We start from the raw sequence: 14,368 nt of genomic DNA, 5'->3' as shown, positions 1-14,368 counted from the left end.
TGAAAGCATGACACACAGCAACAAATGGCAGAGAGAGGACTGAAAGCGTATATGTATTTGCCTACAATCAAGGGATAGGTGAGCAGGACCAGACCAGCAGTTCAGTAAGGCCAGAGAAAGGGCACACGGGGGAAAGGGCTAAAGATGGAGAGCTGAGCAGAAGTCATATTATGAAAGCCTTATGTATAATTTTAAGACGCTTGGACATTAATGTTCTCAAGAGTGTTCCCTGGTTCTATGTGCATTGGTGATAGAACATTGTCAACGCCAAAAACAACATCCCTAGTGAACACATTTATTAACACAAGGTGGTAGCTCATGTGGACACAGCCAAGGAGATACTATGAAGCAAATTCTCAATGAGTCTCATTAATTACTGACTTGGAAAGCCGATTCTATAATACATAAAGTCATAGAAACGATAGGAAGTCACTTAATATTTGCTTTTGGAAGGTGTTTTTTTTGTTTTTGTTTTTTTTGTTTGTTTTTTTGTGTGTTTTATTTATTTATTTATTTTTGAGACAGAGTCTCCCTCTATTGCCCAGGCTGGAGTGCAGTGGCACAATCTCGGCTCACCGCAACCTCTGCTGCCTGGGTTCAAGTGATTCTCCTGCCTCAGACTCCCGAGTAGCTGGGAGTACAGGTGTGCACCACCACGCCTGGCTAGTTTTGTTGTATTTTTAGTAGAGACGAGGTTTCACCATATTGGCCAGGCTGATCTCGAACTCCTGACTTTGTGATCCACCCGCCTCGGCCTCCCAAACTGCTGGGGTTACAGGTGTAGGAAGATGCCTTTTAAGTTATAGCACATATAGTTATAACTAATAGCTGTTAATTCAGAGCTATAAAAATAAAGCAAAGAAACCACATTGTGTTTGAGTCAGCAATCTTTAGGTCTCTACTGAGTTATCCTAAATATAATCCTATGTTAGTCCCTAAACATACTTAGTCCCTACATTCTAAATATAATCCTACTTTCTAAAGAAAATCATGCTTTCCCCTAATTCTCTGTTATCTAGATGTTGCTTTGGTTAAAGGAAGTTTACAAATGGTCTGCCAAAAGGTATTCTGTTCAGTACAAAAGGAGAGTAAACACAAAGCACATTTTACCAAAAAAATGGTTTTTTTTAAGTCAGAACTGTAGCACTATGCAGCCAAGCAGAGGCACTCTAGGACTGAATTCTCTATGCTTCTTTGTTACCTTCTTTGCTCTCTTTGTTTTCTGGTAGCTGTGATTGGCATAGATCATGGAGAGTATCTTTCCCTGAAAAAGGTACAACTCCAATGTTCATCTTTTCTTGTTCTGTTAAGTTCATCTGTCCCAATTCTTTGGTTGCTGACTGATTTTCAGGCATTGATGATGATACAGATGGACATTTATCATCAACCTTCAGAATCTTGGATCTCTGACAAGTCTTATCACTAAGGGTCAAATTAGTAGGATGCCAATCTGAAAAATCCAAAAATGAAGTTTTCATTTATTAGGATATAAATAACACAATAATTTGACTAACCTGTATACATGCTTTCTTCACAGAAACAGTCCCACGTTCTGCTCTCTCCCACAAATACACCATGCATTCGGGCTTATTATATTTTACATGTCCTATGCTTGCAATTCATTCAGAAAAGCTTAATTAACTATCATCTCTCACTTTTCTACATGTTTACTGTTTACTATTACTTTTATTCACTCAGCAGTCTCTATTACATATTTTGCTTTCCATTAAGATTCTTCATGGATATAAATTTTTTATATACAGAATTTATGTCTAACCATTTTAAGCTTAAATATACATGACAGCATTGTGTGTATGTATTGTAGAGACACAGGATTTACAAAAACTCATAATAAATATACTTTTAAAACTATTTTAATTATAATGAGATGGTCTTTCCTCAATGCACCACTATCTTCAGAATTTACTTTCAAATACTTGGATAAACTTCATACATTTATTTGCAAAATGAGAGCTGTAAGGGCCCTAATTGTTCCCATGTAAAAACAGGATTAGTCTAGGACCACACTAAATCCAAAGAGCACACAGTGCCACGAGATAAGGAATATATATATATATATATATGATATATAACATATAACAAAATATTTTCCTTTTTTCTATATAAACAAAATTGTTGGGATTTAAATTTTTTAAGACAAGTGAAAGAAAAAAGCCAAAAACACAGAAGTGAAACTTTAAAGTCCATTTCATCAAGGGCCCATTTATCCACAACCACATATGTGGTTTAAAATGTTGGCTCTAATTTGTGATCTGAGAATCCCTGGAGTTCAAGATCCAGGCAGGGGGTCAAAGACATCAAATAATACAAAATGTTATTTGCCATTTGCACTCTCATTCTCTTTTAAGTGTACAGTGGAGCTTTTCATAGACATGATGTGTCATAACATCATAGCTCTAATGGTGAATGGGTCATATTTCTAAAGGCTATTGGAATGTATGGCTGTGCATGCTTGTTTTTCTAAATATTTTAGTTTTTATTTCTAAAATAGTGAAGGACCTCTTCAAAGAGAATTACAAACCACTGCTCAATGAAATAAAAGAGGACACAAACAAATAGAAGAACATTCCATGCTCATGGATAGGAAGAATCAATATAGTGAAAATAGCCATACTGCCCAAGGTAATTTATAGATTTAATGCCATCCCCATCAAGCTACCAATGACTTTCTTCACAGAATTGGAAAAAGCTACTTTAAAGTTCATATGGAACTGAAAAAGAGCCTGCATTGCCAAGACAATCCTAAGCCAAAAGAACAAAGCTGGAGGCATCATGCTACCTGACTTCAAACTATACTACAAGGCTACAGTAACCAAAACAGCATGCTACTGGTACCAAAACAGAGATACAGACCAATGGAACAGAACAGAGCCCTCAGAAATAATACCACATATCTACAACCATCTGATCTTTGACAAACCCGAAAAAAACAAGAAATGGGGAAAGGATTCCCTATTTAATAAATGGTGCTGGGAAAACTGGTTAGACACATGTAGAAAGCTGAAACTGGATCCCTTCCTTATACCTTAGACAAAAATTAATTCAAGATGGATTAAAGACTTACATGTTAGACCTGAAACCATAAAAACCCTAGAAGAAAACCTAGGCAATACCATTCAGGGCATAGGCATGGGCAAGGACTTCATGGCTAAAACACCAAAAGCAATGGCAACAAAAGCCAAAATTGACAAATGGGATCTAATTAAACTAAAAAGCTTCTGCACAGCAAAAGAAACTACCATCAGAGTGAACAGGCAACCTACAGAATGGGAGAAAATTTTTGCAATCTACTCATCTGACAAAGGGCTAATATCCAGAATCTACAAAGAACTCAAACAAATTAACAAGAAAAAAACAACCCCATCAAAAAGTGGGTGAAAGATATGAACAGACATTTCTCAAAAGAAGACATTTATGCAGCCAACAGACACATGAAAAAATGCTCATCATCACTGGCCATCACAGAAATGCAAATCAAAACCACAGTGAGATACCATCTCACACCAGTTAGAATGGCGATCATTAAAAAGTCAGGAAACAACAGGTGCTGGAGAGGATGTGGAGAAATAGGAACACTTTTACACTGTTGGTGGGACTGTAAACTGGGTCAACCATGGTGGAAGAAAGTGTGGTGATTCCTCAAGGATCTAGAACTAGAAATACCATTTGACCCAGCCATCCCATTACTGGGTATGCACCCAAAGGATTATAAATCATGCTACTATAAAGACACATGCACACGTATGTTTATTGCAGCACTATTCACAATAGCAAAGACTTGGAACCAACCCAAATGTCCATCAATGATAGACTGGATTAAGAAAATGTGGCACATATACACCATGGAATACTATGTAGCCATAAAAAAGATGAGTTCATGTCCTTTGTAGGGACATGGATGAAGCTGGAAACCATCATTCTCAGCAAACTATGGCAGGGACAAAAAATCAAACACCGCATGTTCTTACTCATAGGTGGGAATTGAACAATGAGAACACTTGAACACAGGAAGGGGAAACATCACACACCAGGGCCTGTCATGGGGTGGGGGGAGGGGGCAGGGATAGCATTAGGAGATATACTTAATGTAAATGATGAGTTAATGGGTGCAGCACACCAACATGGCACATGTATACATATGTAACAAACCTGCACACTGTGCATATGTATCCTAGAACTTAAAGTATAGTAAAAAAATAGTAAATATCAATAGATACAACCGACTTAAACAAAAGCTCTTTGGAATCTGCAATCATTTTTATTTATTTTATTTATTTATTTATCATTATGAAGACAGTTTAACTGAGATCCAGTCATTTGATAGAAAACCAGAGCTTCCTGTGTCAATAAGGACTGACCTCAAAAATGTAGTGTGTCCAGACAAAAGAAAGTTGCAAAATATGTAGAGTGTACAACAATTTATATACACTTTTAGGACATGAAAACAAATTCTACTTATTATTTATGACCATACACATATGTAATAAAATGTTTTATAAGGGAATGGACATGATAAATGCTTAATTCAGGGTGTTGGTTACCGCTAGGCAATAATATTTAATCATATAAAAGGAGCCCCAGGCCAAAAAGTTTCAGAATCAGTGTTTTAAAAGACTGTGTCCACTGTATAGTTATTAAGGAGTGATTAATTGCTTTCCTCATTTTTGATAATCAAAGATACCCCCGCAATACACACACACATGATCTGCTAACCACAATATCTGACTGGCTTAAAATCATCAGTATAGCCACACTATGATGAAATAATTAAAGCACAACTCACATGTTGGCAAGTAAAGTTTGTCTTATAAGTTTTGGTGCTCCATGTTGACCTTATATTCTTTCCACCTTCCTAATACCCACTCTTCCTTTTTCTGAAGTATTATCTCATTTTACCACCCTCCATCATATCCACCTGCTTATTTTCCCTTCATTTACTCCCTATACTCTCTGCCTTCCACATTCTTTATTCCCCCTTTCACTCTTATCCTCTTCCTTCTATCCTGACATTGCATATCTAGGGTTCAGTACTATCCACAGTTCCAGGCATTCACTGGGGGTCTTGGAATATATCCCCATGGATAAGGGGGGAAAACTGTACATTGTGTTGTGTAGGTCTATGGGTGCTGTGCTATGTTACATGGCAAAACATAGGGAAGACACCAGGGACAAGGATCTTTGCAAAGACTTTTGAGCTGCCAGTGGAGAAGAGCTCAAGGGAGATCAATGTACTCACTCTCACTAATCCTCTTCTGGGGCAGATGCTGGTTATATTTACTTAGTTCTAGCTATTTTCTCTAACACAAACAAGGCTCAAATTTACCTCCCATTTTACCTCCCATGGAAAGAACCACTGGAAAGATCACTCCCATAAAGAGCTTATTCACTCTGAGCCATACCATTCATTCAGAGAGAAGCTTAAGAAGAAACACTGCCATGGTGGTGGCAGGTTGCCAGGGAGTACTACCTGATATGAAAAATATATATGAATAGAACTATCAACTCAATCAAGCTGCCAGAATGTGCCAACAGTTGTTAACTCTCTCCGGTGAAAACAAAATTATTTTTCACTTCTTGTAAAGCAAAACACTGGTATTTCTTATGACAGAGCACCTAGTTGTAGATGAGCCATGTTATAATAATATAGACTGTTTTCAAGCTCATCCCTAAAAAGAAGAGAACCAGTGAAGAACATATTTATTCACATGTAATATTCACTGCCTGATCTTCTTTTTAAGTGCAAGGTAAGTACGCAAGACTTTGTGATTCCAGTTTTATAAATTCCAGCTCTTGAGATTATCCTGTCCTATCACTACAGTCTATCTGGACCCATCTCCTAGAGCACGATGGTCCAGTTAGTGCTGGGGAGTACTGCATCGTGCCATTTTTCCCCACCCTCCCCGTTACATGGCAAATGTCTACAGAAATCACACTTTCTCAGCACGTCAAGTCATATGTCATCAGATCCTATTCTGATGAACAAAACACGAGGAAAACAAAGGCAAGGACAAAGAACATCTAAAATGATAGAATCCAATTACTATGGAAATTTATTGTTTAAATATTCAAAAAGATATCCACTGTTTTATTCCAACTATATGACTAGTCTGGAAAAAGCAAAACTATGGAGACGCCAAAAAGAACAATGGTTGCCAGAAGCCAGTGGAGAGGAAGAAACAAAATGGCAGAGGACAGAGGATATTTAGGGCAGTGAAACTATTTTGTCTATGATACTACAAGGGTATATACATGCCATTACACATTTGTCCAACATCATGGAATATACAACACCAAGAGTGAACCCTAACGTAAACTGTGGACCTCGGGAGTGATGTGTCTGTCAAGGTAGATTCCTCAACTGTAACCCTGATGAACTCTGATGGGAGGTACTGATAATGAGGGAGACTATTCATATGTCAGGGGTCATGGGGAATATGAAAAATCTCTGTACCTTCTCAATTTTGCTGTGAATCTAAGACTGCTCGGAAAATAATGTTATTAATTTTAAAAAATTACTCACTGAACTTGCTATTACTCTAAATTATAAAAAGACAGAGTCACCTTGAAAATTGCAACTCACTAAAGATCAAGGTAACAGAATATGAGTACTATCTCCCAAATTGAAGCATATAAAAACACATAAAGCAATTAATTTTAATTGCATATTTAGGCAAAAAAATTGATAAAAATGATTGAATATCTAATCTTATTTCATAATTATAAACAGGGATTTAATACAACACAAATCAAAAATGGTCCATCCATGTAAATAAAATGAAAGACAATTTTTATTCTAATTTTAAATCAGAAATTATTATGCCTATTTTATCCCACAATTTTACTGAAAAGTTAATCAGGTAAGAAGGACAGATTATAATTACTTAATATTGCCATAGTAACTTATGTATAAATACCTGTTAAGTATTCACCAAATGTCAAAACTGTAAGCAGCCTTGCTGCTTAACATGAATGATGCAACTGAAACAAGTACCATGTTACGGTCTATCATAATATTTGCTATTACATAAAATTTTAAGATAACATCAAAAATTTAGTCAGGGCCACAGCTGCTGGGCACCAAAGATTTCATATAGCAGGCACAAGACATCCATCCTTAGAAAGGCTTGCTTTCAAGGCTAGTCCTTGGCTGGTGTTTGGGACCTTGAATTTGAGAGGGTTCCCACCATTCCCTAACTTAGAAGAAGGGAATGGCTCACTGTGCCTAAATTGTTTGTGCAAATGTGGTTTACTATGAACAGTTAATTTCCTCCTGGGAGTCTAGAATTTTGTTACATGTGAGGGAGAGAAGAGGTGGCCTATGTGACTAGCCTCCATTGAAAACATGGGTGCTGAGTCTCTAATGAAACTCTGGTAAGGTAGACAACATTGCACATGTGTCGTCAAAATTTGAGGCTGGGGGAATTAAGCGCATCCTGCTAACTACACAGGAGATGACTCCTGTAGCTTGTGCCTGGCTTCCTCCAGACTTTGACAAATGTATCTTTGCCCTTCTCGAATTTTACTTTGTGTCTTTTCACTGTATTAAATGTAATAAATCAAAGCCCCGAGTATGACTGTCCGCTGAGTCCTGTGAGTCCTTCTCAGTGAATTACCAAACCTAGGGTGGTCTTGGGAACCCCTGATACAATTGCATTATACAGTTTTTTTTATTGTTTAAGTTGATGTGTTATATGTGACTACAATCAGAAGGTTATTTCACAGAATACCTTTCCCTAATCTGTTTATTATTTAGTTTTTGACATTTGCCTTGGAGATTCCTGTACTTCTATATCCACTGGACTAACAGCATGAAAAATGCATGAAACAACGATGTCAGAAAGTAATTGTGAAAATCAACAATCCTATTTTAACCCAATTAAAAAATAGAAAATCTAGATGATTGACAATATGTTCTACAGTATAAAAGTTTCTGGAACAAAAAATTTAAAGATCACAGTCAGTTTTTTCCCACTCGGTAGGGTTTAATTCATTTTTATAATAATTGTGCAGCAGGCCACGTGCAGTGGCACACATCTGTAGCTCCACCTATTCAGGAGGCTGAGGCAGAAGCATTGCTTGAGGCCAGTAACTAAAGCTGCAGTGTGCTATAATTACACCTGTTCAAAAAAAAGTCCAAAAAAAAAACCCTGCAAATAGTGGAACTGATCAGTAAGGATCAATAGGACTTTTAACTTATCTGGCAGGGAGAAGAGTCTTATCTTATATATAGATGGTTAAAATTGTGGTAATCCAATTGACCACATATTCTAGTTAAATCACAGACTACCAATTTCTGAAGAAATATAATACCAGAAAAGCACTTCATATTTAAACTATGTCAGATAAAACAATTTGTATTTGACAACCCAGAAGACACTTAAAATCTTGGCAGACCATCATCATTGTGTCATTGTGGTGCAGATATAAAGAAGTGCATTTGAAATGTGTTCTAATAGTATTTTCTTTAGGGATGAAATGCAAAAGGAAGCAGTAAGAGCAGAAATATGACAAGGGGGTAAATGAAAAGGGAACTGCACTAATAAAGAGTCAGGCACTGACTTTTCTACTGATGTGACCAGTATTCCCCAAGTACTGAGAACTACTATATTCAGTATTTCACTTTATATTTTTCTCCAGGACATTATATTAGTTTCCTGCAATAAAATATTTTTACAATGTCAGTTTGTCTAAACTGCTGGCCTGTAAACTATTTCTAATCAAAACCTGAAATTGTGTCACAACATGGCTATATTACAATTCCATGTCAGAGGAAGGATATATACATGCATCTGGTAGTGGCTTCCAGTTGTTGCTGTCAGATGTTTGTTTGGGAATGCATCCAGAAGAGCTTATCAAGGACTTGAGTACAAAACAAGCATTTCCACAAAAAAGCAGGTAAGAAAGACACTTTTCCTCACAAATGACCTTAGGTTTAGACAATTCTAGGAAAATGGTGGTACATTAACTCACCAGTCTTGACCATTTTCCCTGATCCTGTATAGGGAGCTGCTGCAGTTACAAAAGTTAGGCAGGATCTTGGTAGGTGTATTCTTCCACATCTGAACACCAGAAGTACTGATCACATAAACAGCGAACCCCACAACTCTATGATTGTTCTTTAGAAGAGAGTGCCACCGAAGAGCTTTTAAAAAGTTAACTGACTTTACTTTTTAGTAATCTTACTGGTTAGAATTGATACTCCCTCCTTGAAATTCTCACCTTTGTAAATTTTTGCAGCATCACTTTATGATTCCTCCTCCTTTTACTTTAGCCACTGCTCAGGCTTCTTTCCTAACTCCTCTGGGAAATGCTGATATTCCCAGGGTTCTGTCACTGGCCCTCTGCTCATTCTATATCTTTCCCATCATGGACAAGCTCACTCAGATCTACAACTTTGCCTCCGTTATTCCAAGTCTGCAACTCCAACCTCCCTCCGAGTTCCATCTCCAGCCATAAAAATTTTATCCGATTACCTACTGAAAATATCCTACATGGACATTCCAGTAAACTCAGCAATGCAGAGAAAACTGTTAGTCGTGGCTGCTGACCCACACTCTCCTCTATACACCTGAAAACTGCCTACTCCCTCATGTCCAGGTTAAATGCTAGGGCACAAGCCAGAAACCTGAGAATCATCTGAGATTTCTCCCTATCCCCTATGTTTTTACATTCAACAATCACTAAATCATATTAACTGTACCTCTTTTCTGCATCTGCTTTATATTTCCACTGCCACACGTTTATTTTATGTTTATATTTCCTAGTTAAACATGGGCTTTTAAGTAGTGGCTTTTATAGGGAAAAAACAACTATTAATGTTATTTCTTTTAAAAAAAGCTTAAGTAAAATAAATGAAAAAGGCATCATGCCAAGAAAAAGACCAACATATTTAAATGAATAACTGAGCTCCTTAACCTTATTGATTTCACCATGGATGGGTGAAAACCTCACAACAGACTGATACTAGTCTGAGGACAGGACAAGGAAACTATAGCTCTGATAACTGCAAATGTTTCCTTTGTTTCCCTGTCTCTTTATGTGGTTATCTTCCAGCTACCCTCCATATGAGGGGTCAGCAAACTATAGACCGTGGGGCAAATCCAATCAGCCTTATAGTTTTGTAAATAAAGTTTTACTGGAGATCAGTCATGTGTATTTGCTTACCTCTTATCTATGACTGTTTTCATACTTCAATGGCAGGGTTGAGTAGGAATGACAGACCACATGAAAAAGCCCTGTACAGAAAATGCTTGCCAATCCCTGCTTTATGCCATAACCAGAATGTCCTAATACTCAAATCTAATCATGTGACTCCCCACTCCAATGAGTCCCTACAGTAAACATTGCTGTCTCCCTACCCAATAGCGATTCCCTGTTCTGTCTTGCTGGAGAAACACACATCTATTTGGATATTTATCATGCCAATAGCCCTCCCAACTCCAAAAGAAGAAATGATTATTCTAAGCTCATCATAGTAATTACATTTGCTTCCCCAGTGCCTGGTTTAGGAATGAGCATGTGGTAGGACCCAGCCAATAAAATGTTACAGGAAGTCAACTGCACGTTTCTGAGTCTTCTCCCTAACTAAAAGAAACACGTAAAGAAAAGCCACCCTTTCAGCCTTCAGATATTGTCGGTGAGACCATGATGTTTGGAGCTGTTGCTAATTAGTCAGCCATGAAAACAGACATGAACAAAACACTGTGATATCACTGAACGGTCAAAACAACTCTGGTCCCTACTGTTTTAGCCACTGTTAATTAGGTCATCTAGTATTTTCAGCCCAAAGCATTCCACCTGGTAAATTTCCCATGGCCTACAGGAAAAAGATCTATTTGTTTCTTTTTTTTTTTTTTTGAGACAGAGTCTTGCTCTGTCACCCAGGCTGGAGTGCAGTGGTGCAATCTCGGCTCACTGCAGCCTCCGCCTCCCAGGTTCAAGCGATTCTCCTGCCTCAACCTCTTGAGTAGCTGGGACTACAGGCATATGCCACCACGCACGGCTAATTTTTATTTTTTTATGTTTTTTATTTTTAGTGGAGACGGGTTTCACCATGTTGGCCAGGATGGTCTTGATCTCCTGACTTTGTGATCCACCCACCTTGGCCTCCCAAAGTGCTGGGATTACAGGCATGACCCACCGCACCTAGCCTGAGATCTACTCATTTCTATAGTATTAAAAAGTCTGGGCAGGGACTGGTGGCTCACGCCTGTAATCCCAGCACTTGGGAGGCTGAGGCGTGTGGATCACTTCAGGTCAGGAGTCGAGACCAACCTGTCAAACATGCTGAAACCCTGTGTCTACTAAAAATACAAAAATTAGCTGGGAATGGTGGCTCACACCTATAATCCCAGCTACTTGGGAGACTGAGGCATGAGAATCACTTGAACCCAGGAGGTGGAGGTTGCAGTGAGCCAAAAGAATGTCACTGCACTCCAGCTTGGGTGACAGAGTGAGACTTTGTCTCAAAAAACAAAGTCTGTCATAAGCTTGCCTTAGGTATTCACTTCATTCCCAACCATTCGCATCTCATACGTTTTGCACTAGCAAAACTGAACTGCTCATAAACCCTGCAAATTTTACTCAAGCATCTTACTTTCACACTCCAAACACACAATCTTCTGCCCACATCATCCTTCTGCCTCTTTACCTGGAAAAGTTCTACTCACTCTGCATGCTTACCTTAAATCTTACCCACTTTTTTACAGCTTTCATTCCTCACATAAAGTGTCTGGCACATATTTAACATAGTAAATGATCACTATACGCTTCCAGAGGGCATCTAGCATACAGTAGTAGGCAATGAATAAATAATTCAGCAAATAATTAAAATGACAATGATAATAACAAGCTCCTGGGTTTTGTTTGTTTGTTTTTTTCTTTTTTGAGACAGGGTCTCACTCTGTTACCCAGACAGGAGTGCAGTGGCATGATCATAGCTCACTGTAGCCTCAAACACCCAGGCTCAAGCAACCCTCCCACCTCAGCCTCCCAAGTAGCTGGAAGTACAGGCACCTGCCACCATGCCTTGCTAATGTTTTATTATTCAAAAAAAAATTTAGTAGAGATGAGGTCTTGTCATGTTGCCCAGGCTGATCTCAAACTCCTGGGCTCAAGTGATCCTCCTATCTCAGCCTCCCAAAGTACTGAGATTACAGGCATGCGCCACTGTGGCTGGCCCCAACAGTATTTTTAAATGTTTGTATTCTGTAACATTAGAAAAAAATGCTTAGTATCTAAAAGACATTTGATAATTAAGTGGACAAGTGAATAAATGATTGCCTTGAAAATTCTGTTGAAAAAACACAGAAATTAAATAGAGAAAGCTCTATTCTATTATGAGCACCTCAAAGACCAAAACTATGTCTATTTCATGTTTGTCTCCCATAACTTGCAAAACCTAACTTAGAGAAGTTCTTTGATTAATATGTACTAAATTAAAGGTGTCCTCTTACAGTTCAGACTGTCCAATGCATTAGGCATCACATCTCAGTAGCACAGAAGCATTTTTGTTATTGTGAAACATTTTTATACTTTTATTATAATTTGTTGAGCCTCAAGTTGGGCTATTTGAATATTATAATAATCTTTTGGCTAATGGTAACAGCATATCTTGTTCTAACAAAATTACCGTTAACATAACAATTAACCAGCAGGTAGAAGAACACATCTTGTTCTAATGAAGTAAATATAACTCATTCGATTTCAAATTAGGGGGAAAGTCAATAATAGTGACACCTTGTTGGTTTATAAGTATGTAACATGACCTGTTCTTCTCAACAAGGAATTGCTTTCCTGACTTCTGCACTCAGAAGGTATCTTCAAAAAATAATTTCCCATTAGTATTCGTGCACACTGGGTATGTTTTGCAGGGTTTTTTTTTTTTTTTTCCTGAGACAGGGTCTCACTCTGTCATCCAGGTTGTGATCACAATCACAGCTCACTACAGCCTTGACTCCCAGGCTCAAGCGATTCTCCCATCTCAGCCTCCCAAGTAGCTGGGATTACAGGTGTGCACCAAAACACCCAGCTAATTTTTTATTTGTTTTTGTAGAGATGTGGTCTCACTATGTCGCCCAGGCTGGTCTGGAACTTCTGGACACAAGCGATCCTCCCGCCTAGGCCTCCCAATGTGCTGGGACTACAGGTGTGGGCCAGCACAGCTGGCCATTTCACAGTTCTTATTGCCATTTGCTTATGGTGCCAGAAAGGTATTGCTGAGTTTCCAGTTTTGAAACTAATTTCTTTTTTTTTAGTGACACAAATCACTATGTGATATAGTTAGCCTTTGAACAACATGGATTTGAACTGCAGGGGTCTACTTATAAGCAGATTTTCTCCCACCTCTACCACCTGAGACAGCGAAGACCAACCTTTCTCTTCCTCCTCTCCTTAGCCTGCTCAACTTGAAGACTATGATGAAGAGTTATATAATGATCCACTTGCATTTAATGAATAGTAAGCATTATGATTTTCTTAAGTTTATTTCTCTAGCTTTCTTTATTGTAAGAATACAGCATATTAATACATATTCCATACAAACATATCTTAATTGACTGTTCGTGTTATCAATAAGGTTGCCGGTCAACAGTTGGCTATTACTAGTTATGTTCTTGGGGGGAGTCAAAAGCAACATAGTGAGACCACATCTCTACAAAAACAAATAAAAAATTAGCTGGGTGTTTTGGTGCACATCTGTAATCCCAGCTACTTGGGAGGCTGAGATGGGAGGATACAGAGATTTTTGACTGCAAAGGGGATCAAGCATCCCTAAATTCCACGTTGTAAAGGGTCAACTGTGATTGATATTCACTTACTAAACATAAGTCATTTATTTTAAAAATTAAATAGAGGTTCCAATTTCGTAACAAGTCTAATTCATTATAATATGACTATAAAGAAAACATACAACTTACTAACTTAAAAATATCTTTTTCTTATTTATACAAAAATATCATATAGGATTTTAGGGACCATAATTAAATAAATTTTTTTCAGACCAGATTGTTTGAAAAAAATAAATGACCTGCAGTTAACTTTTTAAATAATTGTGAAATCTAACCTACCAACAAAGAAATTAAGAGAAAAATATACAACTTACACACACAGGGATTTTTTTAAACTGCTCTTTCATGATCAAAACTTCCTTAGTCTTACTTTTTAGTTATCTATAGTAGGACCATCAAAAATAATTCATTATCGAAAGTCTTACCTGGATCGTTATTTTGAGGAAGACTTTGAGGTGTCTGTTCTGTCTTACGTTCAGGAATTAGGTGCCAAATGCTATGGATAAAAATGTATTAAATGAAATTACTATTTTAAAATAAATATATTAAATTTTTAGAGT

General features: G+C 37.7%; 1 protein-coding gene across 7 annotated transcripts in view; it reads right to left on the bottom strand.

The window, feature by feature from the left end:
• Window positions 1-14,368, bottom strand: part of LOC100443043 (coiled-coil domain-containing protein 144A) — a 142,721-nt gene that overhangs the window by 123,809 nt on the left and 4,544 nt on the right. For all 7 annotated transcript variants that reach the window (XM_054536306.2, XM_054536307.2, XM_054536314.2 and 4 more), the window contains exons 2-3: window positions 14,234-14,304; window positions 1,202-1,450 (exon numbers count right to left, since the gene is read on the bottom strand). In XM_054536306.2, coding sequence (XP_054392281.1) covers window positions 1,202-1,450; window positions 14,234-14,304 — 320 coding nt within the window. The remainder of the gene's footprint in view (window positions 1-1,201; window positions 1,451-14,233; window positions 14,305-14,368) is intronic.

This window comes from Pongo abelii, chromosome 19 (genome assembly GCF_028885655.2).
Source record: "Pongo abelii isolate AG06213 chromosome 19, NHGRI_mPonAbe1-v2.0_pri, whole genome shotgun sequence".
NCBI lineage: Eukaryota > Metazoa > Chordata > Mammalia > Primates > Hominidae > Pongo > Pongo abelii.
Note: the sequence above shows the minus strand (reverse complement) of the source record. Positions and strands in the feature narration are given on the sequence as shown.